At 55.5% G+C, this 22,175-nt stretch overlaps 1 protein-coding gene across 2 annotated transcripts; it reads right to left on the bottom strand.

The window, feature by feature from the left end:
- Positions 1-1,071: 1,071 nt before the first annotated feature.
- On the bottom strand, positions 1,072-21,565 carry SLC41A1 (solute carrier family 41 member 1). Of its 2 annotated transcripts, none has more exons than XM_009944998.2 (10): positions 21,188-21,565; positions 15,497-15,604; positions 11,296-11,367; positions 10,836-10,980; positions 10,593-10,739; positions 9,635-9,782; positions 8,210-8,289; positions 7,270-7,404; positions 5,708-5,856; positions 1,072-4,283 (listed from the first exon to the last, which is right to left on the bottom strand). In XM_009944998.2, exons 1-10 carry the CDS (start codon positions 21,563-21,565, stop codon positions 4,098-4,100), a joined length of 1,548 nt encoding a protein of 515 aa, XP_009943300.1. In that variant the 3' UTR covers positions 1,072-4,097. The 2 variants fall into 2 exon arrangements, with proteins under 2 accessions (XP_009943300.1, XP_075299273.1); XM_075443158.1 differs by lacking the exon at positions 21,188-21,565 and adding an exon at positions 16,693-17,086.
- Between the last annotated feature and the right edge of the window lie 610 nt (positions 21,566-22,175).

Consider the following 22,175-nt stretch of genomic DNA (forward strand, 5'->3'; position numbering starts at 1 on the left):
GACGGGAGCGGGACCGGCCACGCCCACGGCCTCCGCACCCCGGACCCTGCCCTCTGCCCCCCCCGGACCCTGCCCTCCGCACCCTCGGACCCTGCCCTGCGCACCCCCGGGCTCTGCCCTCCGCACCCCCAGATCCTGCCCTCCGCACCCCCGACTCTGCCCTCCGCACCTCCGGACCCTGCCCTGCACACCCCGGACCCTGCCCTCTGCCCCCCTGGGATCTGCCCTCCGTACCCCGAACCCTGCCCTCCGCACCCCCGGGCTCTGCCCCACACACTCCCCAGGCTCTGCCCTCTGCACCCCCTGCCTCTTCCCCATGCACCCTGCACTCCCAGTCCCCCCGCAACTAGAAGACCAGCATAAAGCACCCCCAACCCGCACACCCGTGTATTTAAAGCAGCGCTGCACAGCTGCTGGGAGTCCTTCAAGGTCAGGTTAATGCCAGAACGTTGCTCCCCGGAATGCGCCTGCAGGAACCCCCCACCACTCGTTCCCAGCCAGCAAAGGGACACGCGGCCCTGCTCCCCAGAGACAGGGGTCTCCAGTGACCCCCCCGTGCCGAAGCACCTCGATATTTAGTGGGTGTGGGAAATGCAACTTGGGGTGGCAGAGCCGGGCCCAGAGGAGAGGTTGGAGCCAGCAAGGCTGGGGCAGCCGCTCCCCGTCCCTGGCTCCGTCTCAGGGCTCTCCAGCAGCTGGCAGGCACAGCCCTAGGGGAAAACAGCAGCGACCGCACCCCCAAAGCGCACAGAGCCCTTCAGTCCCGCACCCCTGGACCGACAGCCCCGGGCAGGGGACCGGGCAGGGCTTCCGCACGCAGCAAGCGGCTGAGGACAAACAGCGGGGGGGCCTGCCCAGAGCCCCCACGCCGGGGGCACGGCCGACGCCAGCCTGGCACTCCGTCCTTCGCACTAACCCCAGGTCGCCTCCCGCACAGCCATTTATTTGATTTTCTTCACGCTCGTTCCGCTGCGTATCGAAGGAGTTTCGGGGTAAGCCAAAACCAGCTGCAAAACGTGAGACACCTTTGACCGAGCAGTCAGGCGGAGGGAGGAGATGCCACAGTCCACATAAATAAACATCATCTTTATTTAACCAAATATAATTTATCAGTTGAGATCTGTCAATTCAGTTATAGGAACTATAAATAATTAAGACAGTCTTTTTCCTTTAATAAAAAGAGTAAACCAGTATTTTTCATTTGCAGTCAGCTGTAGAGTAGGCATGCATTTGAGTGCAACTGGTGGGAAAAGTTTTTGACCATCGATATTCTTCCGTTTTAAACGAGCTTCTTTTGCCCGGCCTACTCCCCACGCACCTCAGACCTCAGAGCAGCGCGGGGAGCGGGCCAGCTCCCAGCCCCCTCTGCCTCTCTTCCCAGGAGACCCCGAAGGGCAGATTCTTCCTCGGGGGCATCTTTCTCAGGGAACTCAATCGTGATGTGACACCTCGGCGGCCAGGAAAGTTTCCCACACATACGGATATATAGAAAAGCTCCCGTGCTAAGGGAAGGAAGTCTCCTATCTAATTCCTCAGCATTAGGCAGAGAAATGAGGTGAGCAGCAGAGAACACTCCAGAAGGCCCCGGGCTGCGACTCCAGCACGGCAGGCTGCGAGGGCTGGTTTGTTTCTGAACAGAGCTTTGGCCAAACGAGACCGGTGAGGAGCCCGTCCCCGGGGCGGGGAGCGCGAGGCCCCGAGCTGCCGCCATGAAGGCAGGCAAGGGCTGACGCAAGCCTGACGGCACCTTAGCAAGGCAGAACGGGGAAAACAGTCTCAAAAATGCATCGCCTGCCCTGCCGAGGGTCTGAGCGGGAGCAGCCTCCCGGGGCAAGCATCCCGTCGCTGCCTCCCGAGCACGGCGAACGCGTCGGCAGGAGGAGGGGAGCTCGGCCCACAGCCGCTGGAGCAGGAACGGATTCCTCGGCAGCTCCAGAGCGGTCCTGGAGCAGGCAAGCGCCTGGCTGTCGTTTGGTTTGGATGCACCCGCTCCCGCGGCTTTCCTGAACTGGTCTCCCAGTCACCAACCCTGAGCTGCCTTTCCAACACGCTCGTCTCCACAGTAAGGACCAGCTGAGCAACCAGATCTCCGGGTTGGGACAACGCCTGATCCCAGACCAACTTCGGTCTTGGCCTGGACCGTAAGGGGTGCGTCCAGCTCTTTCCTGGGGGAGGCAGAACTGTTCCTAACACACCGCTCCTCACCTAAAAAGTCTGCACTTCGGGAGGCTTGTAGGGCTCGGACAGTTCTGGCATTGTCCAGAGTAACAACAAATCGTCCAGCCTGGCCTCATTTCCGGGGCAGATCAGCGTTCCCAGCACCACAGCTCACCGCCCTCCAGCTGAGCAGAGCTGCCCGGCGCTGCTGGGACAGAAAGCCGAAAGGAGCAGACAGGCACTGGTTTGGGCGAGAAATGCAGAAGTGAAGCTGCAGGAGGAAACGAGGCCGGCGGAGGATGGTCGCGCTCCGCTGCGAGAGGGAAAGCGGGCAACCACAGCGGCGGCTGGAGCTGCAGATAAGCGGGAGAGGCAGCGCCCAGACCAGGGGCAGGACTGCGGCGCTCGGGGCCGGCACAGCTGAACCGAGAGCTTCGCTGTCGTTTCAGGATCAGGGAGCAAGGTCCTCCTACGCCGAGCGCCGCGGGCATTCCCCCAGCGCTTGGGACGGTACCGGCAGCTCCCCAAGCCTCGGCAGCGCAGCGGTGACTTCAGGCTCCGTGGGGTGCACTGTGTTTTCCCCAGCTGTGGCAGATGTTAGGAGCTTTTGCCCCACGCACACTTCTGCATTCAACTTCTATTCACGCTTCAGAGCCCGTTTGATAGCGCTGCCTGCTTGGGCGCATCGTTTAAACCTGGGTAACTGGGTGAAGTTTCCAAGTTAATCAGACCTGCTTCCACCAAACTGCTTACTGCTCAGTTCACTGAACTGATTTCTGTCCAAATGGGAAAACTACAAAGCGCTGAGAGCTGACAGCGTTCGGGAAGATCATTTACCAACGCCTTAGTCACACGGCCAGAACAGGTTTTCTCTCCTCACGCCGCTGCAGGCCGCACCAGAGTCCTTCCAACACGCAGCAGCGGCGGGAGAGAAGCGCCTGGGCTGCCGCCACCGAACAGCACGAAGAGCAGAGGGGAAAGGAACAGAAGAGGGAACCCCGCGCTCGCAGGGCTCGGCCAGCGCTCGCAAGCTGGGCTGTGACCCTGACGCCAGATTTCACACGCCTGCTCGAGGGCAAGCGGGATCCTTTGCTACAGCCCCGCACCGACAACCAGGGCTTCAGAAACCGGACTGCGCCCGCTGGCCCGTTCTCCAGCTGGTGCCCCCACATCCAGAGAAATCCCGCGGCTGAACACGGATGCCCTTTTCTAAGAGAAAATAAAGAGCCTGATGCTCCCAAGTTTGAAATGCCTCAGGCTCAACCCGGAGAGGTATTGGGTGGTTTCTTTCTTCCCAGCTGCAGTGGGCCCATCAGCAGCACTCAGCACCTGGAAGAAAATCTTCACGCACAAAATAGGATCTACTTTTCCATCCACCCCTCCAGCAAAGAGAAGTCAGCCGGACCGAGCAGGCCGCCGTGCTCACACCAGCAGGAAGGAGAGACTCACACGCAGCCCCCGCGACGGCTCCGGAGTTACCCCAGGCCCTCATCCGCGAGGTCGTACTTTGCTAGAAGGTGCCTGTTCAGTAAAATAAATCTGAACCTTCCCTCCAGTTTTCAAAACGCTTATGAAGCGAAAAAAGCAGCCCTTCACCTCTAGAGACTGGGACGGGGTGGGCTCCCTGCGTGATCTGACTGATCAGTATCTTCGCTGTAACCTTGGTTCAGACATAACTACTACGAAATTGCACTTGGTGATTGTCTCGTTACACTTTTTTTGTCCTTCCTAAAACTAGATTTATCCTCTGTACAAACTTGGCTTGAAATATAAACCACATAAAATCCCCATTGAAAATAATGAGAATCCAGTATCAAAGATGAAGTCTCAAGAAAGACAGGGTTGGGGGAGGAAGCAAAGGAGAGCGAGGGTGGAGGAAAAGAAACAACAACAGAACGAAGGGAGGAGGAGAGCTGTGCCAAGGGGGGCAGCAGGGAGAGCTAGTCTCCCACATCGGAGTCCCGGTCGCCGATGAGCCAGAGGACGTGAAAGCTGAGAGCAAGCAGACCTGTTCCAATCAGGTCCCCCAGCGCGGTCAAGTATGGGATGGAGAAGTTGTCGGGATCGAGGTCCCTGGCCCACATCCAGTGCACCATCCAGTCAGCAATGTACAGCAGGATGAGAACCTGCAAGGCAGGAAGAAAAGAGCCACGTCAGCCACAAATCCTGACCTCTGCAACCCCAGCCCTCGCGGAGCACCAGCTGGGGCAGGCTCGGAGACGCACAGCCGAGGATGGAGCTGGTGGGAGGTCAGAACCACCTTGCTGAGCGCTGTGCTCCGGGCGTTTAACGCAGGCTGCGTCCCCAAAGCAACAAGTACAGCACAGAGAGGAACTTGGCGAGAGGGCATCCAGATCCCCTGCGTCCGTAACAGCCTCTGCCCTGTCCTCCTTTAGCTTCCCATGGCACCATCAAATTTAGGCTTAGAAGGGAGAACACTGGCACTCAAACACAAAAAGTCGACATTTTCCATGCGAGTTTTCAGATCTAATCAGAACAAGCTCGAAGAGATCTGGGGCAAAGAGGGGACTCGGCAGCACGCAGGATGCTCAGGCAGGGACAGCAACGCCTGGCTCCCAAAAATAAAAGAGCAACCGCCCAGCAGCTGCAACTCCCCGAGTGCGATGTTCTCCCCTGCCTGCTCCAATGCAGTGAGAGGCTTGTGGCAGTGTCTTCAGGCAGAAGAACTCTGCATCAGATCCTCTCAAGCCTTAGGCCTCTCTCAGCCATGGCAGCGGCTCTGCGGCATGGCCGCGAGCGGAAGCCCCTCCGAGCGCCCGGCAGGAGCTCACGACCTAAATTTAGCCTCCTGGACAACAGCACTCTGCCCTTGTCTCTGATGGATGCTCTGACTCATTTCCTCACGCCGGCCTCGGTCGTTGGGTTTAGGGGACGCTGAAACCAGGCACAGCTTCCACAAGCAGAGGGGGTGCGCAGGGGGGAAGCGCAGCTGGGCTTGGGAGGAAACCCCCTAAGCAGAGCCTCTCTCCCCGTCCTCCAGCGCGGGCAGCCGGGATTTCTGCGGCACGAACACCCCGCTCTGTGCAGGAACAGCCATCGCTACGGGCTGGCACAGCTCCTGCGAGGAGCCCCACGCCTGCAGGGGAGGCAGGGAGAGCGCAGGACGAGCCACACAAGGCACGGGGTCCCTGCAAATTCCACGGACTGTTTTCTTCACCAGCAGTTTTAAAATTGCTAAAGCACCTTATATGACAGATTAACACACTTCTGCTATCAGTAGGATTTAAAAGAGACAAAGAGATAGATTCAAAGCTTGCCAAGAAGGGCAGAAAGGAAAAATGGTGCATACAGGCACCAGCAAAGAAGGATTTATTCAGTTTGATACCGGCTCATTTGATAAATACAATCTAGCTGGCATACCCCTCCCCAGCACATACACCTCTTACCTAGGGACAGCGTACATCGCTGTGCCTTCAGCAATGTCTCTACAGCTTAACTGGCTGAGCAGGTCCCCACTGTGGGTGACGCAGCAGCAGCGTCCCCTTACCCCAGCCCGAGGGGTACGGCCCGCGGAAGGGCTCCAGCTTACCTGGAGGAGCGCAGCCATCATGTAGAAGACTATGAAAATCAGGGTGAGCGTAGTGTGTCCACCTTGCATGGAGCTGATGGTGTAAAGAAAAACCAAGTGTCCAGGCACCACCAGAAGAGCGAGCACACGGGCAGAGCGGGAATTCACATCTGCAAGGAAACAAAGACGGAGTTCAGGCTTATGACAGGCTTGAACAGCCAGCAACTCTGCAGCCTCCTTGGGCTCCAGGGGACCAGGCAGCACAGCCACGGTCAAATGAGAAGGAGGGACCAGCGCAGCGGACGCTCATCCCCACACTGCAGATTCAGGCTGGAAGGTGGCCCCTGAACAATGACCCAGCTGTGAGGATGCCCAAGGACTCTTCGCACCAAGCTTGGTAGGAGAGCTTAATTCTGTCCCCAGGACAAAAGCTGTTCTTGGACCTCAGCTGCCAAAAGGACTCCTGTCCCACCTCTGACAGTACTCCAAAAGGACTCCTGTCCCACCTCTGACAGTGCTCAGTACAGAGCTGTCAAGAATTTGTCACGAACGTTGCATTTCCTCAGAGCTTTGTCTGCACCTCATCTGGTGATTGGTTTCCCAACAGACCACCACCACACCGGGGACCTCTCGCCCCTCCTCGCTCTGCAGGGAAGGCCAGGACCCAGGCTGAGGGCTACCAAGCCTCTCTAGGAAGTTTGGAGGGCAACAACCTCTGCCCACGCTCTGTGCTGGAACGCAAGTTTGGGCTGTGCTCTGCCACAAATAGCGGCGCTGCCAGGAAGCCTTCAGAAGGGAGCAGCTCTCTGTGAGCGCAGCTCTATAACCCCAGCAGAGCTGCAGCACTCGAGCACCCTCAAGGCAGGTTTCAGTATCCTGGACACATCTGGAAAAGATTTGGTGGGTGGAGGATTTACAGTCTCAGATGGTCAGGACATGGGACTTCGGCACCGTGCTCTCCTCACCCAGCAGAACTACGTCCTCTCGCACAGCGGCTCTGCTGAAGGTCCGAGCGTCTCTAGAGGGCAGGGCAGGCCAGAGGACCAGCCCCAGCCGGGAGGTGACAGCAGCCTCCGAGCAGCCTTCACCCACCATCTCCCACACAGAGTCAGCCAGCCAACCGCAGCAACTGCTGCTGGCAGAAGTCTACACTGACTTGTCTATATATATATAGATATCGGCACAGCATGAGATATATATGTATTATTGTTATAATATTGTTAGGATAATTACAATTAAAGTTTAATTTAAATTAGAAATTAAACTATAATAATATAATATATTATATTATGATTATAATATATGTGTAATGCACTGACTTTATATATATAGATATTGGCATAGCATGATATATATATGTATTATTGTTATAATATTATTAGGATAATTACAATTAAAGTTTAATTTAAATTAGAAATTAAACTATAATAATATAATATATTATATTATGATTATAATATATGTGTAATGCACTGACTTGTCTATATATATAGAAAAAACACGCATGGCATATATAATACATAGACAAGTCAATATATATTACAATACAAGTCTATATTTATTTCCACCCCCGCCTCGGCTACCTGAGCTGCAGAAAGTGCTGCAGGGGGTGGGGCACTTGCGAGGGGCTGTGGCGGAGCTGTCCCCGGGCATCCCGCCCATGTGCAGGTACGTGGAGATGCGGCTGGCCTGCACTGCCACCAGGTTGCCACCCACACCTGCAGACAAGGAGAGAGCAGTGAGCCGAGGGCTCACACACCGTGAAGAGAAAGAGCTGTTGTCAACAGCCAGCAGATCGGGAACTGCCAGGTGCTGGAATAATGCAGGACAGTCTATTTTTGACCCAAAATCCACTTTTGCAGGATGTAAAGGGCTGAAACAAAGCACACTGTTCTATGGTTTCCCCTTAGTAAAACAGATGCAATTCTATTACTGCTTAGAAGAAATAAGTGAAACAAACAAAAAAAAGACAAGTCAGCCACCAAAACAGACACAGGAAGTTTAAAACTATTTTTTTTGTTTTTGCATGAGGCATAATGAAACTGTGGAGCCCACTAGTACAAGATGCACTGGCTCAGAATTAACTCTGTTTATTGCAAAATGTAGTAATAAAAACAGAGTTTCCCTGGTTCATTAGGCAGAAAGACAGTCGAAGCTTTATACCAGAAGCAATCAGATTTCCTGACTCCGAGTTGCAAATCCAAATCTTTCTGTCACCAGGTGCCACAAGGAGCACATCTTGGAAGATGGGGGTCTTGCACCAGCCAGGAGGAATTGGGAAATAAAGGCATTTTTTGCTGGGCCCCAGAAAAACATCTCTTTTAGGCAACAGCCTCCCAGGCCAGTCCTGCCACCAAAGGCTGGCACCAGCGGGAGCCGCGCTGCCGCAGAGCTTGGGTCAAAGCACCATGTCTCGCTGGCAACCAAAGGGGATTTGGTCTCCTTAATCTGCCTGAAATCAGGCCCGCGGGACAAGTCCACTGTTTGCCCAGAGCTACAATACCAGAGGGGAGATGAACTCACCGTTAATAACCGGCGTGAAGACAGCCATCCCAGCGAAGTTTGGATCTGAGACCGTTCTGTCCAAAATCAAACCGCCAACGCTGCAGAGAGAAGACCAACGACGTCAGTGCTGAAAGCTCACCAGGAAACACTCAGGCAAAGAGGGCTGGACTAGATGACCCACAGTGGTCCCTTCCAACCCCTACTATTCTGTGAAAGCTCTGCGGGTTCTCTCTGCTGCAGTGTGTGCACCCAGGGGTGATGCACACACCTACTAACACACACCTACAGCTGCAGCTGTTGCACGTGACTTTAAGCCTCAATATTTGATAACAGGACAGTTTTAGCAGATCTTGTCTCATTGCTGCCAAAACCCATCAAAGCCTAAAGCCCCTAACGTGCAGTTAACTGCAATGCAATCAAAAGTTCTGCGGAGAGGGACCTGGGTGTGGGAAGGGACCAGCAGTGTGCCCTGGCTGCCAAGAAAGCTAACGGGATCCTGGGGTGCATCAAGAGGAGTGTGGGCAGCAGGGCGAGGGAGGTTCTCCTTCCCCTCTACGCTGCCCTGGTGAGACCCCATCTGCAGTGCTGGGTCCAGTGCTGGGCTCCCCAGTTCAAGAAAGATGAGGAGCTACTGGAGAGAGTCCAGTGGAGGGCTACGAGGATGGTGAGGGGACTGGAGCATCTCTGCTATGAGGAGAGGCTGAGGGAGCTGGGCTTGTTCAGCCTGGAGAAGAGAAGGCTGAGAGGGGACCTTAGAAATGCTTATAAATATCTGCAGGGTGGGTGTCAGGAGGACGGGGCCAGACTCTTTTCAGTGGTGCCCAGCGACAGGACAAGGGGCAATGGGCACAAACTGAAGCAAAGGAAGCTCCAGCTGAAGATGAGGAAGAACTTCTTCCCTCTGAGGGTGACGGAGCCCTGGCCCAGGCTGCCCAGGGAGGCTGTGGAGTCTCCTTCTCTGGAGATATTCCAGCCCCGCCTGGACGCGGTGCTGTGCAGCCTGCTCTGGGTGACCCTGCTTGGGCAGGGGGTTGGGCTGGGTGACCCACAGAGGTGCCTGCCAACCCCGACCATTCTGAGATTCTGTGAAAAGCAATCCCGCCCTTCAGAAGGCAGAGAGGGCTCCTGGGCAGAGGGCTGCTGCACAGGCTCGGTGCTTACTCCGTGGCCACGCCAGGGTCTCCCTGTGCAACTGGGACATCACCAAAGCCCTAGATTCCACCAGTCTGGTGCTTAATCACTCCTGTGCCTCAGGACCTGGAACCCCACAGGTTGTGTCTAGAAAACACAACATGACTTCCACTTTCCTGGCAGCCGGGACTGTGGAAGCAGCAGAGGTTTGGTTCCCTCTTGTTCCAGAACGTACCAAGCGCTAAGGGCCGGGGGAACGGGTGCGTTGCCTGTTTGCGTCGGGGGGCGAGGAACTCTGCCGTGCCTTCCTACCTGCTGATGGCCATCGCGATAATGACGGGCTCCCAGCCAAAGTACAGCACCTCCCGAGTCGCTGCGTTCTTCTTGGCAATGATGATCCAGATGGGCAGCAGAGCTATGAAAAAGGCGCACACCAGAGGATTCACGTAGGCTTTGCTCTCTGAGGAGGAAATAAGCAGAGGCAACAGATCAGGGACACATCCCACGGCAGCGAGGCGGGGTGCTACTTCAGCTGAGCTCACCAAGCCTGCCAACAGTCTGCTGTCACCCTCGGAGTCAGAAACCCCAGTAAGCGCAGGGAAACCAGGCCAGCCAGCCTCAGCCCTGCAGGCCATGGCACTGCCTTCTCCTGGTGTGCTCACAGGGGCTTTATCAACAGACCCGAGTGACACCTCTTCAATTTTAACTGCTCATTCCCACTTCCCACTGCTGGGCAAGACCTCCCGGTGCCGCTTCACCTTTGGCTGAACCTGGCTGAGTCACATCCCAAGCATCGCGGCTGCCAGGGAAGGAAGGTGGAGGAGAGGGAGGGAGGGAGGGAGGGAGGGAGGGAGGGAGGGAGGGAGGGAGGGAGGAGGAAGTCTGGAGTCTACAGCTGCAGCCCTGCGCTCAGGATCCCCAGCTGGTCCTGACAGTACAAAAGATTAAATCCAAAGCTGCCTTTTCCCACTGCTTTAGCCACAGTCAAGGCCCTGGCACTCGGAAGGAGAAAACTTCTCCCTATCACTTTTTAGCTGGTGAGAAGGAAGTGTGCAAGTCACTGCCAAGGCTGCAGCTACAAGGGAGTAAAAAGGTCCGTTTCCTCCCCTTCTCAGTTCTGACTAGGTCTCGCTAACTGAGGTAGCTTCCAGGCCAGGCATCCTACCTACGCCGTGAACAGGAAGGGTAAAGGAAGAGGGTGGAATGAGAGGCAGACGCGGCAGCACATGGGAGGACCAGGGAGAGACAGAGGCCTTTCGTTGCTCCTCACCCAGCTCTTTGTACAAGCCCCAGCTGATCCCCGAGAGCAGAGCCAGGGTGATGAGATCCCCCAGGCTGGCAGCAATTGGCGTGGCGACGTTATCAGGATTGATCCCCATCTTCCTGGATCCAATGATGACCCCAATCATAATCATGCCTACAGCCAAAAAGAGGAAGAAAACAGGATGAGGCCAACGGGAGCGCAGCGTTTTAGGAAGAGGCGCATGGAGGGTGTGCAGGGTCTGTCTCTCACCCAGAACAAGGGAAGCAATGAAAGCAGTAGCCACGCTGCTGGCACAAAGCAGGACAGCATGGTCAATGCTGAAGTGCCCATCTGGGATCCACCCAAATATCACTGCCGCGATCGAGGCCAGGAAGCCAACCACAGTAGCCTGAACCTGAAAACAAAAAATAGACAGTCACCAAGAGGACTAGAGAGCAAAAATGAACCCTGGGTGAGGGAAGAAGGAAACAGCACCCATGGTGCCATTCCAGGTGGATTAGCATCCAGCAAGGAAACCCCAAGTCTAACCTACAGGGCAGACCGTTACGGTAAGCTGACTGTGGAACAAAAGGGTGCCATCTGCCTCCCCGTTAGACATGCAATATTGAAGTCTGTAGCAAAATCCAGGCACTTAAACTTTCTGACACTTGTCCTAGTTGGGCTTGCACCAACTACCAACATTTCCACTTCTCCTTTCACTTTTTCTTACCTGTATCAGAGCCATGTTCCCCGTTATCATCCTCCAGAGCTCTTTGGGTGTATCCATTTGGCCAATATTAGCCTGCAAGAGGACATCACAACATCGTTAAAGACTGACAGCATTTTGCTCTTGCTAACAGTCAAATTCCTGCCTGCCAGCTATGCCAGTTCATGCCACGAGCAGGGGGGAATAATGACCTCAAATCTTCTCCGAGGTCAGCGATTCCATAGAAAAAGTGTGTGTGGTCGTGCATGCAGGTATGTGTGTACAGCCAGGGCACAGCTCTGCAGTAACACCCCGGTCTGTGACGTGCAGCTCTGTGAATGTCACTTGGGCTACAGACCCTGGGTAACTACAGTGCCTCTTCCATCAGTTACTCTGGTCTTGTGTTCCAGAACACTAAAGTTGTTCCCGGTATCAGTTCCTGCACCTTCTCCTTCCCAGTGGCAGGAACGCGCTGACGCTCTCCGACGTGGCAGGAGCTGAGCCAGACCCACTACCGAGGGGGTTTTGAAGGGAGTCTAACGGGGAATCGACGTCAATAGAACGTCTGATGAAAATCTTGCAAAAGCAACAAGATATACTTTGTCCCCACACAGCGTTCTGCACTGCTGCTTGTTTACCCATTGAATTTCCCCCACCGGCGACCAAGCCCAGCCTGGCTCAGGCCCCGCCGGGTCACGCTGCCCCACAGGTCAGCCAGCCAGGAGGGAAACAGGGGTGCACAGGCTCCCCGCTCAGCTGCGTGCCCAGCTCCGACACAGAGCAAGGCCAGAGCAGCACCACGTGGGCAGAGGAAGCTGGCAGCAACAACCACTGTTTCGGCAAAAAGCTGAGTAAACAAGGCTAATGCCACGTGGAGACCTCCTGAGTGGCGGGAAGCAGCCATGGCACACGGGTCACCTGGCACCGCTGCGGCTGCAGGAGATGCGAATCAGACTAACCAGTAGAGATGGAAAGCGGCTTTAATTCCTTGGCATATGTTCCAAAGTAACCCAGCGGAATCACCGCAGGTTGCTCGTTACTCCAGAGCATAAGGGTTGTGCTCTATCCTGGCACCCTCTAGGTCATGGAAGGAATGGATAGGCAGAGGGTGTAAGCCTATATCCAGTCTTGTATTATCAGAAGCTGAGGAACACGAGGAGGAAACAAGTTTGTCACTAAGAAATCAAATGGGAGAGGCTCAAGCAATCTCAAGTGGCAAATGCATGCTGGAGTTACTGGCTGACAGCGTCAAACCCAGACTTCTGCTCAGCAATGCAGCAGCAATTTCTGCCTCTCGGGTTTCCTTGCTGGCCTCTGTAAAAAACAAGAAGTCAGTGATCAACTAATCCTTCTGCTCTCCTTACTGCATGCGCTCGAGAGAACTGCTAGCTCATTTCAACCAGCACTGAGATGTGCCCATATCTGGGGTGAATTTACTCCGGTCAGTTTAGCGGAGAGGAGGAAAGAATGGGTAAAAACCAACAAAAAAGTTGACTGAAGTAGCATTGAGCCCATCCAGCACAGGAATTTGAGCTCCATATGAAGCCTGACCTTAAAATTCCAGCCACATGGCAATTAGGTTGGGATTAACATAACCTAGCTGTAGTCACTGGCAACCGGATTTTAATCCTTTAACTAACAGGAGAGTTTTGCTTCTTAATTGTGAAAGGAATTTCTGAGGTGCCTTAATGCAGCACTAATTAGAAACCCATGGTCTGAGAAACCACCGCAGGCTCTTTCACGCAGAGAGAACGCGAGAGCCACACCGTGCAGCCCTGCTCAGAGGGGAGCTCCCTCCGCACGCCTGCACGTGGATCCCTCATGCCAAGGGAAGAGCAGGGCAAGGGCAAAAAAAAATGAAAGCTCAAGAGATCGCCCTATCCCACTGCGCACAGATACAGGGAGGCAGAGCGCAAGGGCAGGGGTTTTGTGCAGGGGCAGCGCAGCCTTCTCTCCTGCATGGCAAAGGAGAGAGGAGGACAAAGCCAAGGTCTCAGCCCACGAGGCCAACGCCGACCCACGGCCATCGGCGCAGGGGAAGGAGGAGGCACCAGGAGATGGGGCCGGGGCAGGGGCCGCAGCGCTCGGCACAGACCGGTGCTCTCTGTGCCAGTTCCCTCTGACCCCGCTGCAGCCACTGGAGCAGAGAGGGGCAAGCTGTGCATTCCTGTGACTTTCTGCACAGTCTCACTTCCCTGCCAAGCCTGCCCCAACTTTACTCCGTGCCAGCCCCGTAAGGGAAGAGGATGGAGAAAGCAGAGGTGGCAGAAGGACTGCCTCTGTCCCAGGAGAGCCCAGCGCTCACCCCGATGAGCCCAAGCTCAGAAAGCGCAAGCTGGCCAAGGCCAGGAAGGAGAACGGCACGTGTCTGGGACAGCACGGATCCTGCCATGACCCGAACAATAGACAGTGAAGAAAACAAAGGGATTTGTTCCCCAGAACGAAGGGGCAAACAAAGCTCAGGCTGCGACACGAGCTGCAGCGCCCAGCCTCTGTCCCTGCCAGCCCTGGCACTGGAGCACAGCTGGGCCAGGGGCAGCACGGAGCCTCCCAGCAGCTTTGTCCTCCCCAGCAGCGCCCGGAGAGAGGAGCCCAGCACGGAGGGAAGCAGTCACAGCCCAGCCCTTCGCAGGCAACGCTGGCACAGCCATCGCCCGGGCAGCTCAGTGCTCCTTCAGACAACGAAGGGCCAAGGCCGAATCCGAGGAGGAGGTGGTCCCTGGTCAGCACGAATCAGCAGACAGGGGCTGGGGTGCAGAGGCCAAGCCAAGGGCTGGTCCAGGGAAATGCTGCCTGCTTTCCCACCCCCCGGGGGCTGCAGGGACCGGCCCAGACTCTGCAGGATACAATGCCCATGTGCCAGTGGTCCGGTGGATTAGAGCAGCACCCCTTAGGTACAAGCAGGGAGTACTGCACGAGGGGCAAGAGGGGCTGCAGGTGACGAAGGCTGGGTGGGCAGCTCCAAACGTTGGCTCCGCTGCCATCCAGGAGCGCAGCAGAAACCTTGGGCCTCAGAGGCCAACAAGCAGCTACTGAGGAGCAGAGTCACAGCTGGCTTCACCCCACTGCTCACAGTGGGAGAGCGAGAGGGGACCCTGGAGAGCAGATATACAGGGATCTTTTCAACACTCTCCTGTGCTTTCTCCCACAGCAACCAGTCAGGGGAAGGCTGTGAGGAAGGGACATGCAAAGCAGCAGCTCTCCGCTAGCTCTGCTTGCTGCTGGCACCCAGGCAGACAGCTCTCCATTCCCACGTGTCAGCGAGCACTTCCTGAGCAGTGCTCTCGGGCCACAGCAGGTCAGCTCCTCTGCACTCTCAAGGCCAAGACCAGGCTGCCTGCAGCAAGGGCTCTCTCTTCCAGCAACTCACAGCACAGAGCCAGGGGAGTTAAAAGCTGGGCAGCAGGCAGCGAATACCTTGCAGATATAAGATTCAAAGCCCTATGTACTCCCATCATGGGAAAGACAGAAACATCAGGCAGTCACTCGCTGTCACGCTCAAGCAGAAGATGCTTTGCAGACAGACAGAGCACTATTGTCCGTTAGGAGAGGATGGCAGTCTCTCTCCAGCATCGCTCAGCTGCAGAGACAGACTGCTGTGTTATAGAAACCTCCAAACAGAAAGAAATTCACTTACAGCTGGACTAACACAGTATTCTGAGGAGCGAACAGCGCCTGCCCCCATCTCTCACAGGGAGCTCACTGTTTCACAGGAACCGGACTGAATTCGAGCAAGAGGAATGCCCAGCCATGCCTCTCCATCAGCTTCAAGAGGCTGTCAATCCACCTGCTAGCTCTCACTGCAAGGGCCCCTCCGTTTCAGCCTTTACGAATCTCCCCAGGCTCTCCTAGCCCTCCTGAACTGGGCTGAGTTTACCCTGCTTTGATGACACGCCTGCACCCAGCTTCCTCACGAAAAAAAACTGGACCCAAGCACTCCAGACGTTAAACCGCCAAAGCCAGCTCACGCACCATGCCTCCAGGCCCACGAGCAGCCCTGACAAGGAAGTGAACTGTCAGCAAAGATTAAGGACTATTCAGCTTTCAAATCTGATCCATCCAGTGGGGTGAAGAGCCCTTCCCAGCACGCTAAACTCTGGGCTCTGGTTTCCGCGACCACTGAGCAAGGGATTTTCCTCTGCCCAGCCACCACGCACGCGTACGCCTGCCCACCCCTTCCCAAACCAGGTCTCCTGCTCCCTCCCTCGACCCCCTGGGTACTCACAGCCGTCGAGAGCCGAGACGCCAGAGTCATCTCTAGGTTCCCCTTCAGGCCCAGTAACGCAGGTACTAAGATAAACACCTCCGTCACGTATTTGAAGACGTCCCAGTGCTGCAAGATCAAAACAAAGACAGACTATCAGAAAATAATCACAGCTGCTGGAAACCTTTGCTTCGGACTGAGTGTCACGTGCTCTTTGCCTTTGCAGCCTGGCACTGCCCGCATGTGGCCCTGAGCAGACAAGCCAGTTCCCCTTCTGGTGCCACACTTTGAATTCTGCAGCAATTTTACTGTTCTTGACACTCGTGTAGTAGTGACCACATGTTCCTGCTGAGCTCAGAAACCGGATCTCGGCCTTCAGTTAAAAATCCCCCAAAGATCAACCACTGACAAAATGTTTATGCATACAAAGGCCAAAATAGGAAAAGACAAAGAGACTTTGCCCAGCGCTTGCAGGTTTTGGCAGGACCAAGTACTGAAGCTCAGCCAGTCTCAGCCGAGAGCCATGCCCCACACGTGTGTCTTACAAATACATTTCGGAGCAAGGCATCGCTGCTCCCTCATCCTGCCAGCTCAGCAAGCAGCTGACCACCATCTCCGTTCCCCCCTGCCTCACCGAGGAGCTGTGTGCCCTCCCTCAGCTCACACCTACGTTACTCGGGGATTTACTAACTACTCGGGCTCTGCGGTCAAGGCAGCTCTCTTGGGCACAAGGCAGAAGAGGCAGCCACGGTTATTTAGGAAAAAACGAAGTGTAATTGCAGGGTGAGCAGTCTCACAGGAGAGCAGCTGGCTGCCATGAAAACACAAAACCACCCCCAAAAAACTCACAACCGCACTTAAAAAAACCCTGCAAGCTACACAAATACTATTGCCTAACTCTTATTTTCATGAATGTTTTGCAAAAAGGCCCTGTGTCCAAAATAGCTCCCACTTCCCACACAGCCACCATCCTTACAGGACACCGAGCAGGGCTGTGACTGCGCTCTCGGCAGCTGCCTGCAGCGCTGAGCACGCTCGCGGTCACGGCTCTCGCAGCTCCCTTCCTGCGAGCAGTACCTGCCACGGGCTCCATCTCCCGCTCCGCTCCCCTCGGCAGGGTCAGACTGCCAGGCTGGCCACCCGACAGGACACGTACTTCTTTCTAGGACAAGGAATGCTAACAGCCAACACCTTACAGCAAACACCAGCCACTCTACCTGCATGACCAACTCCCTCCTGTGGGGAAGGACTTCAGGTATTTTTGTTTATTTTTCCATCCTTTGTGCTGCTCGCCTTCGCCACTGAGCCAACAAATCCCAGTTTCTTTTCTTGCGATACCACATCCAAGCTGCATCCACTTCAAAAACCATTTGAGAGAAAACCGTGATCACAGGAGGCAGGCAAGTGCTTGAGATGGATGAACTGGGACCATTTTTCCTCAAAGGAAAAAGACTGTTTTCCAGTCCATAAAAACCCCCCTTAGCGTTTCTGACAGGTTGGTAAGACAAGCTAACCGTGCTCTCCAGCTCCCAGGTGCACAGACGAAAGCTGCTCAGCTATTTCAGGCACAGCCACAACCCTCGCTCTGCGCGAGGACAAGGCTCTTGAGGATGCTCGGTTTCCAGACCCTCCTCATGCAACGAACAGTCCCCTCCCGGGCGCTGCGATGGGCAGAACCAAGGAAACCACCGTGGTCCCTCTGCTCCAACCCGCCTGCTAACCTGAGACCCTGACGTGGGAGACCTCTCCACCACAGCCAGAGGCACTCAGAGAGGATCAACAGGGGCGGCTGAGTTCAGGGCAGGAGAGAGAATCAGTCTTAAATACTTCATCTAACCCAGCGGCACATCAGGCTGTGCTTCCTTTAAGGTCACATCTAGGAACACGCGAGCTCAGCTCTCCTCAGTCTATTTTTAGGCAGGCATTATGATTATTTCGCTGCTTGTTGTCCCAGTGAATCCTTTGCTATGACTTCCCTCAGCAGTGTGTAGAATTCAGGCAGCGAGCAACTCACTCCCACTTCCCAGCAGCACAAGCTGGGTGTCACCAGAATCACTTCATGAGGGGAACATCGTCATTAGTCAGACCGCAGGCTGGAAGCACTGTGCAAAAGTTTCCTGGCTCCTTCTGCCTCCAGAGACCACAGAGGCAGGATCAGGCAACAGCTAGCACACGTTCGCAGCCCTCCCTCACCTTGTCCCGACCCTCACTTTGTAAATTAACCTTTAAAGGAGGCTGCACTGCAAGCTGCTGCCAGAAGCCGCTGTAACCGGAGCCTGCTAACGCAGCTCCCTGAGCAAGACAGGGGTGTTCCTGGAGAAAGGAATAAAAGCCATCTTCGGGGCAGGAAAACACGGAGATTTCTGCAGGCATCAGCAGCTTGCTCACTGCAAAGAGCAGGACCCATGGGCTCCTGCCAGCTTTCTTAGTATAAGAAGTTATACAAGACCGGTCTATGGGCATTTCGTACATGTCCTAGGCCTCCCTAGCTCCTGCAGAGGACAAAGCTCCCTGCAGAGACATGCGCCCATGATGTGGCTCCAAGGGGAGAACCAGAGCCAGGCTATTTGGGGAACACAAAAAAGAGAAAGAGGAAATATGAATTTAAGTTCAGGACATCGAGCTGTTAAAATCCCTTTCCTCCCCTGTAACAGCCTGCCTAGAAGCACAGAAACCAGCTGTTCTGAGGGGCGAGGAGGGAGGCTAACAGCACGCCGGACCCTCCAACACCATCCAGTCTGCTCCATGCCGAGGGGAACGCACTGCAGCGGGGAGCAAGGGAGCTCCCGGCCGGGTTCCAGCATTGCTGCAGTAGAGAATTACAGGGAGAGGCACTTCATTGCCAGCACCTCCTCCCTGCCCTCTGGGGAGGGGGAGCAGAGAGACGATAAGCAATCAAGGTTTGACTTAGTTCAGCTTCATTTTCTGCTAAGCCCGTGGTCCCTTTGAACACAACCTGGCCCAGACACCAGAGCCACCAGACCTCGGTCCCTCCCATGCAGGACCAGAGGGGCGAGACCGGACTCCAGCCTGCCAGAGGTTCTGGAAGAAACACCAAGCCCCAGGTGGTGTTTTGCAGTTTCCTCCAGGTTCGCTGCCTCTCAGAAGGTCTGCAGGTGCAGACAACAGATATTCCCAGGGTAACAGCTGCTTCTCAGCCTCTGTCATTTTTAGTCACCGCGTGCGAAGTTAAGGCTTACAAGAGCCATGAGTAACAGCGTGGTTCCGCTCCGATCGTAGCGGGATGGTGATTCATGACAGCTCAGTGGGGAGGGACGTGCTGCAGGTTGGAGCTATGACCACCTTGGTGCGGCTGCGTCGCTTCCCCCAGCGCTCTCCCTCCGAAACGCCGAGGAATGAGCGGCCTTAGCAGGAGAGCTACAGCTCCAGGGCTGGCACCCGCCGCTGGCCACGGCTACGGCCCACTCTAGACAGATGCTAACACCAGAGGTGGCCAAGCATGGATGAGCGGACGCCCTCCTCTGCACGAAACACTGCTCACCCCATCCAAAGAATCTCCAGGGAGCAGACAAGCCTGGAAAACAACAACTGGGGCTCTGCTGGACAAGGGGACCGCGCCAACAGTCCTCTACCGCACACAAAACAGCGGCTGCAACGCTCACATGTCACCTGGCTCACCGGTCTCTCCAACCCCAAAGGGAGCAGAGGCAAGTTCTCCTCCCGAGAGGCAAATTCACAGGGACACGTTAATGGGACAGCATGGCCGCAGGCCAGGGCTGCTTGTTTCACGCTGGGGAGACCAATTACAGCTGGCGGATTAGTCCGTTTACCCAAAACAGAGGAAATGGAGCGTATGGAGCCCTCCATCCACGGCAAACCACAGCTGCATCCAACGCAACGGGACCCAGTCCACCCCAGCGCACCACCCACCTGCCCCAGACGCTTCCCTCCCTTCACCCAAGGCTCTGGGTCTCTGGGAAGCCAGTTATCAAGGGCAGCTTCCCACACTCTGCAGGCAAGCAAGGCGAGACCCACATGCTTCCCACCCCCCTTTTCCACCCTGTGGCACTTTGAAGCCTCATTTAATCCCAAGGCTACAGCAGTTACAGGAGTTGGCAGGACAAGCTGCATAGCCACATGCTGAGCTGTTGTGGGACAGAGGAATTATGCAGCTTTATTTCCAATGGCCATAAAAAAAAAAAAGGCAGGAGAACACCACAGTGCGCTGCAGTATCCCACCCCTGCCCTGCTCCTGCCCGGGCAGAAGGGCTGCTCCTTCTCCAGGAAGGACTCCGGGCTGGGTGCAAATCACCGGCTCTGGGACACTGCCAGAAGAGCCACGTATGAGTTTACAGGGACCTTGCAAAGGGAAATATGCTTGAAATGTCTTTCTTTTTAAGAAAATTATTCTGGTAAATCTCTCCCAGATTAATGTAGCACAGCGGGCCTTTCCTGTTTTGAGTCACTTCACAGCTCTCTCAGCAGTTGCACCAAAAGAAACCGTAAGGCTATGACCAAAACTCGCAGGCAAACAGCCGTTAGGGGCAGGAAAGCAAGAAAAGTGTCTGCTTGACCACCCACAAACACAAAAAAAGCCTGACTTACCCTACTGGCACACAGCTTGGGTGGAGATGATCGTAACTGCCAGCAACACAGACAAGTGACTGACATTCGAGTCTTTCTATGCCAACACTGCGAGGGCTTCTTCATCCCACTCAAACCAAGAGGAGCTTCCAGCAGAGCATTTTTGTTTGACCACCGTTGCAAAATGGCTGGCTCCTCCAGCCAAACAGTTTCATAAACCTGCACTGCACGGATGATCAAGTTTTGTGTCTTATTGTTTCGGGCCACGCACCAAGACAGCTCTGCACAGCCCGTCTTCCAGAGCACAGGAGCAGAGGTCAAGCACGGATCTGCTGCCAGAGACACACGCTTGGAAACCTCGTGCCAGGGAGACCGGCGCAGGAGCCACGGTCCGTGAAGCCACATTTGCCACATAAAACCCAAGCAAGCAGCACGGCTGTCAGGCTCCCACAGCATCACCTGCCGCAGGAGACCTAACGAGAGACCATGTCTGGCAACGCATCTTCATCACCCAGAGGTGACAGCCAGCTCTCTGGCTGGCCTTTCCTCAGCATCATCCCCAGACACCTCCCGGGAGGGACCACCCTGTTAGCCCAGGTGACCCTGGATGCTTCAAGAGCGTGAGAAGGCAGTGTAAGAGCCACTCGGGCAGCCTTCCACCTTCGGAGCGAGCCACCACATAAGCGTCCCGCATGCACTGCGACAGGCGAATCATTAACCGGGCTGGCACGAGCCTGGCGTGCTGGAACAGCGCAGCAAACCCCCGAGATGGAAAAGGGACACAGGACCTGTGGAACTAGTGACTCAGCTGGGATGTCTACAGCCACTGCGAGGAAAGCACTTCAAGTCGCAATGCAGGGAGCAGTCTCGGTTCCCAGGCGGGTGCTTCGGCTGCCCATGTGCCAGCTGCGACCTCCTCCTCCGAGCCGAGGAGCTGCAGAGCAGGGGTGCCCGCAGCATCTCCTCCCCTCGTGCCAGACATCACCAAGGTCTCCCCTGTCTCCCCCCACCCCAGCCGGCACGCAGGGTAACAGGTCTCCTCCCCTCACAGTTGCTGTCTGTTGAACCAGCCTTGGCATTTGGGTCCCTGCTGGCCTGGGATCAAGCCATGGTCTACAGAGACAGGATTCACAGCCCAGCTCCATGCCAGGGAAGTATCAGTCCTACCTGCACAATGTCCAGCACCATTCCAGCAGCAACCGTCCCAAAGCCTGCCAGGAGGAACGGGAAGAGGACTTGGAGCCCGATGGACAAGGAGGTCTCCTTGAGGGGCGAGGCTGGCTCAGGACCTCGGTCCGTGCTGGTGTCATCGCTTTCATTGCTCTGGCTGCCATTTTCCAACAGGGCATCTTCTTCTCGCACCCCTTTAGCATTGGCACGGGACTCCAACACCACCACTTCTACCCCATCACCATCAGGTCCCAGGAAATCTGAGGGCTCCACCAGCTGCCCCCGGTCCGGACTGGCGAGACAGTTCACGGGCACAATGGGCAGCACAGCCCCATTAGCCTGGTGGGTCTCCTTCTGCTCTGGCTTGGAAGACATGCTGCAAAGAGGCTATCCTGACCTTCGGCTTGGTGGGCCTACAGCCAGCAGCTGCTCCAGAAGAGATCTTCTGACAGGACCTTATACAAACGGCCTTTCCAGCATCTAGAGGCGACCTCTCCTATCCCTGCTCGCCTGCCTTTGGGTGCAGAGACTGCTCCTGCAACAGAGATCCCCATCAAGCAAAGTCCAGGAACGGAGGACACCAGCCAATGAGCTAGCAGGGAAGACTGCAGGAATCAGGAGCTACCACAGATCCACTCTGGCTCTCCTCTGCAGCACTGCGCGGCACAGCAGCTGCCAAGACAGGATCCCAGCTGTTCTTTGATGTATGACACTTCAGTGCATCTGTCTCCAGGTCTCCTTCCAGCAGCACGACTGCTATGGTGGGGCACACAAGGCAGAGAGAAAACAGATGAAGCAAAGACCACTGAATAACACAGGAGCTTAAAGGAACAAGGAATCTGAGAGCAGATACAAGGGGGACTGGCTTTTAGAAACGATACAATCCAGAAAAGCTCTTCTTACTACCAGGGCTTTGTCGCTTTCTCCAGCAGCACTGTCTCCCTGCAGAATTTGAGTCTGAAGGCTCCTGTGGGCTTTCACTCTG

Source organism: Opisthocomus hoazin, chromosome 25, assembly GCF_030867145.1.
Source record: "Opisthocomus hoazin isolate bOpiHoa1 chromosome 25, bOpiHoa1.hap1, whole genome shotgun sequence".
Taxonomy (NCBI): domain Eukaryota; kingdom Metazoa; phylum Chordata; class Aves; order Opisthocomiformes; family Opisthocomidae; genus Opisthocomus; species Opisthocomus hoazin.